Here is a 4,210-nt window from a genome sequence, read left to right as displayed (position 1 = left end):
CACGGCCTCGGACGCGAGGGATTATGCGACCTCCCGCACACAGTTCCTTGCACGGTGGGCACGCCTCATGTTTGCAGTCTACTAGTTGTAAGTCGTGTGGCGTTTACCTCCGCCTCGGAGCCCTAAGAGCATCTCCAACAGACGCGCGCAAGCACAGCGGATAAATTTTTATTTTTACAGCGCGCAATTGCTTTTTTTGTGTCTAAATAGACAGTCGCTTCACCAAACGCTGCAAATTTTAGCGCGTTGTTGTAGCGCTTCAACATGCGAGCTAAAAGTAACCATAGTTCATCATAGATAGAAACTACTCTCGTCGATAGTTCATACATAAAAACATAGTTCATACATAATAAAAATGATAAAAACTACTCCTCGTCGTCTTCCTTCGATTCGCTGGTGTCCGACTCCTGCGTCGTGATGAAGGCGTCAGCCCACCGTTCATCGTCGGGGTCCCAAGTCGACGCTTCTTTGAGCTTGATGTTGAAGAGCTCGGCCTGCTTCCGCATACGCCTGTCCTCGCGATAGGCGACTCGCTCCATCCTCCTCTATGCCCTCCTTGCACGAAGAATGTGTGCTCACCGAGAACGTCCTGCCGGAACTGTTGGTGCCATGCCGTCATAGCATGCTCGTCCATCTCAGCGATGCCAAGGCAACGCTCTCGCCTTCGATTCTCGCGACGGTCCTCTTCGGTGACAAGTCATGGGGGAGGCGCGATCCGTTGAGCCCACTCCCACGTCATCACCTACGAGGCCGTCGGAGGCGCCACGTCGTCACGTCGTACGCGCTGGCGGCGTCTTCGGGGTTGTTGAACGTGCCGAGGCCGAAGCGCATCTCGCCGGAGTGGGATCTCGGCGGAGAAGGTGCCGGAAGGGCGTGTCGCGGACGCCATGGTAGCCCAAGCTTCCCAGGCGGTGCGGCGGCATGATGTCACGGCAAGAAGGAAGAGCGATGGAGAGGACGTGTGGCGATGCAGAGTGAGAAGAGGACGCGTGACGAGGTAGAGCGGTGAAGAGGACGCGTGGCGTGACGATGTATTTATAGCGTGCGTCGACACGCATCAAAATGCTGCCACGTGTCCACGCTTTTTTCTGCGTTATTTTTTACCGAGTCCCCTAGCGCGCGTTAAAATCCTTATTTTTGTGTGCGTTTTAGTGGGCGCTGTCTGCTGGAGATGCTCTAACCCATACCTGGCCAAACGTGCCGACACCGCACGGCACGGCCCGCCCCGCCGTAATCGTGCCAGGCACGGCACGGCCCGCCTGGGCCCGATTAATATACGAGTCGTGCCGTGCCAGCCCGCGTGCCCAGGGTCCAGGCCCAAGCACGACACGTTGCCTAGTCGGACCGGCCCGCGGCACGTTTAGGCCCGCGGCACGCCAATCTCCCGTCACTGAAAAAACTCCCGCACGGCCGCGCATCACGAAGAAACCCTGAAAAAACACCCGCCCCCTCCCTCCCACCCGCCCGTTGGCCGCCTCGAGCGCAGCGCTCCTGCCCCGCTCCCTCGAGTCCCGCATCGGCCCCCAAATCTCCGGCGCCTGCCCCGCTCCCTCAAACAAATCTCCCGGCGCCTGCCCCGCTCCCTCAAACAAATCTCCCGCGCCTGCCCCTCAAATCTCTCGATTCCCGCGTCTCCCGCCCGCCGCGTCTGACTCGTGTCTCCTAATCGTGTTGTGCCGGGCTGGCACGCGGGCTGGGGGTGACGGCCCGGACACGGCCGATGGCGTGTTCGTGCCTGGCCCGACACGATTAGGCCGTCTCGTGCCTGGCCTGCGGGCAGTCATGCCGGCTCGTCAGACACGGCTTGTTTGGCCAGGTATGCTCTAACCTGGTGGGACGACGCGCCACCGATGGGGATGAGCCGGCACACCGGGGTTGGGGTAACAAACGTACCGCCAATCCAGTAACTACTCACTGCTAACCACCACACCCCACCCTTTTCCAGGAACCCTAGTAAGTACTAAATATTTCTGTGATTGTTGGAGTTGAATAATGTAGCCGGGCAAAGCAAAAAGGAGGGAAGAAAAAACACAATGTCGCCGGAGATTTCTTCCGGTTTACATTTCGGCACCATACATAAAATAAAATGCATAAATCATGGCAGCAATAATCTAGTCAGTTTCAACCTTTTGGAGCCTGACAGTCTATGCTGCTGCTACGGACTAACTAAGCAGATTCTTTCATTAGCCACTTAATCTGTCATCCACCACCACCAATCATCACCAAATTCTTCAATGGCGTGCATGAATGATGTGCTTACTAGTAGTAATCGGGCAAGGCAAACGCACTGGTAGTCAGTAATCATGGATGGTTACTGGATTATGATGAATCAGTTATCAGTGGAGCGTGGCGACGTATGCGTCGGCGAGCATCTTGCCTAGCCGGACCTGCGCCGGCGTGGTGAGGTGCGTGAAGTCGTTGGCGACGGGGAGCCCCATGGCGTCCACGTACCTGAGGTTGGGCGCCCTCACCGCCCGCTGCGCCTTCCGCACCAGATCCACGAACTTGCCCTGCCCCGTCGCGATCCCGACCTGCACGCCAAAACATCAATCATCAATGGAGTCCAAAGCACAGCCTTAATCAATGGTGCATCGAACGGACCTGGATGACGAGGAGGTTGGGAATGCCGAGGTCCCGGCGGACGTCCCGGATGAGCGCCTCCATCCTGGCCGTGTAGGCGAGCGCGTCCTCGCGGCGGATGGTGTCGGTCTCGCCCTGGAACCAGAGCATGGCGGCGATCCTGCCCTTGCCTTTGGTGCCGGCGACGGCGGCGCGGGCGCGGGTGACCATCCGGTCGTAGAGGTCGGAGCCGCGGGACCAGTTGGCGATGGGGGTGCCGCCCTGGGCGCAGGGGACGAGGCCGACGACGGCGCCTTTGGGGCAGGCCGGGGCGCGGAGCAGCGCGTGCGCGAACGGCATGCCGGGGCCGACCCCCAGCACGTTGCCGACGTCGATGCCCTCGTGCAGCGGCTCCCGGGCCTCCTCCCAGCGGAGGGACGGCGAGAGGCGGAGCGTGCGCGGCGAGGGGGCGCACTCCCGCGGCACCACGCCGTCCCAGCGGTTGTTGAGGGTGGCCCCGCCACGGCCGCCCATGTTGGACTGGCCCGCCAGGATGAACACCAGCGTCGGCGTCCTCGCCGCGCTCGCGGTCACGGCCGTGGACGCGAGCAGGGCGAGCAGCAGGGCGAGGGGTAGTGCTCGCATTGCCATTGTCGGCGTCTCCCGGCGAGCTGCTTGGGTTGGTGCCAGTGTCTGTCCACTGGGAGGTGGTACTGGTGGTGGCTAGCAGCTAAGCTAGGTGAGGTAGGAGCGGCGAATTGAAGGCCTGGATGGCATCGTTGGGGAGGAGGAGGAGGATATTGGCGTAGGATATGGACGGTGGTAGTAAATACGGGAGGCGCGTCGGGTTTGTTGGAGGAAAAGTTATGGCGATGCGGTGCTCAACTTTTTGGTTTGTTTGTGGCGATGCATGTGTTGTCACGCGCGCGCCGAATGAGGAGAGCTGTCGGTGTTTGGATGTTTGCTCCAGTCCAGTGGCCAGTGCACCAACACGCCTAGTAATGTCGGACGGAGGAACCAAGCAAAAGCCAACGCCGCCCGCCGAAAGGTCTCTCGTCTCGTCTCGTGTGGGTAAAGCTTGATGATGCGATCCCATTGGAGAGCTTCTAGTTAACGAGCGTTTTTTTAAAACCCTTTTAGCAAATGTTTCCACGCGCCGTCACTTGACGCGTTCTAAGATTTTCTCGGAATCCGATTGAGGAACGAAGCAAGGCAACACTGCCCGTCGAAAGGTCTCTCGTCTCGTCTTGTCTTGTGTATGGGTAAAGCTTTGATGATGCGATTCCATTGGACGAACCCTCCCTGCTTCACTCCGCATGATCGATGAAGGAAAAAGTCTAAAAAACGCTTTCAACTTATAGGCAAAACTTAAATCAAATCCTAAATTTTTAATCTTTAAAACCAACACAATAAACTTTATAATCCCGATCTATTTTAAACATTGACCGCATTCTCAAAGGAATTGCCAACATGCAACATGTGAACCAAAATTAAAAATACATATGAATTGTTATATTTAGTTATGTACTATAGTTGTGAAATATTTATTGAGCATAAGTAGAATAATATAACGAAACAAAATTCCCATGCATTGTACGTAGCATATGGTGATGGTTTATTTTCCATGAATGTTGAGGTGGGCACCATTCCA

At 57.0% G+C, this 4,210-nt stretch overlaps 1 protein-coding gene across 1 annotated transcript; it reads right to left on the bottom strand.

The window, feature by feature from the left end:
- Positions 1-2,014: 2,014 nt before the first annotated feature.
- LOC123399651 (probable carbohydrate esterase At4g34215) lies at positions 2,015-3,327 on the bottom strand. The gene is made up of 2 exons (XM_045094047.1): positions 2,602-3,327; positions 2,015-2,531 (listed from the first exon to the last, which is right to left on the bottom strand). Exons 1-2 carry the CDS (start codon positions 3,208-3,210, stop codon positions 2,337-2,339), a joined length of 804 nt encoding a protein of 267 aa, XP_044949982.1. The 5' UTR covers positions 3,211-3,327; the 3' UTR covers positions 2,015-2,336.
- Positions 3,328-4,210: the final 883 nt, after the last annotated feature.

Source organism: Hordeum vulgare, chromosome 5H, assembly GCF_904849725.1.
Source record: "Hordeum vulgare subsp. vulgare chromosome 5H, MorexV3_pseudomolecules_assembly, whole genome shotgun sequence".
Taxonomy (NCBI): domain Eukaryota; kingdom Viridiplantae; phylum Streptophyta; class Magnoliopsida; order Poales; family Poaceae; genus Hordeum; species Hordeum vulgare.
The sequence above is the reverse complement of the archived record's forward strand: the minus strand, read 5'-3'. Positions and strand labels throughout refer to the sequence as shown.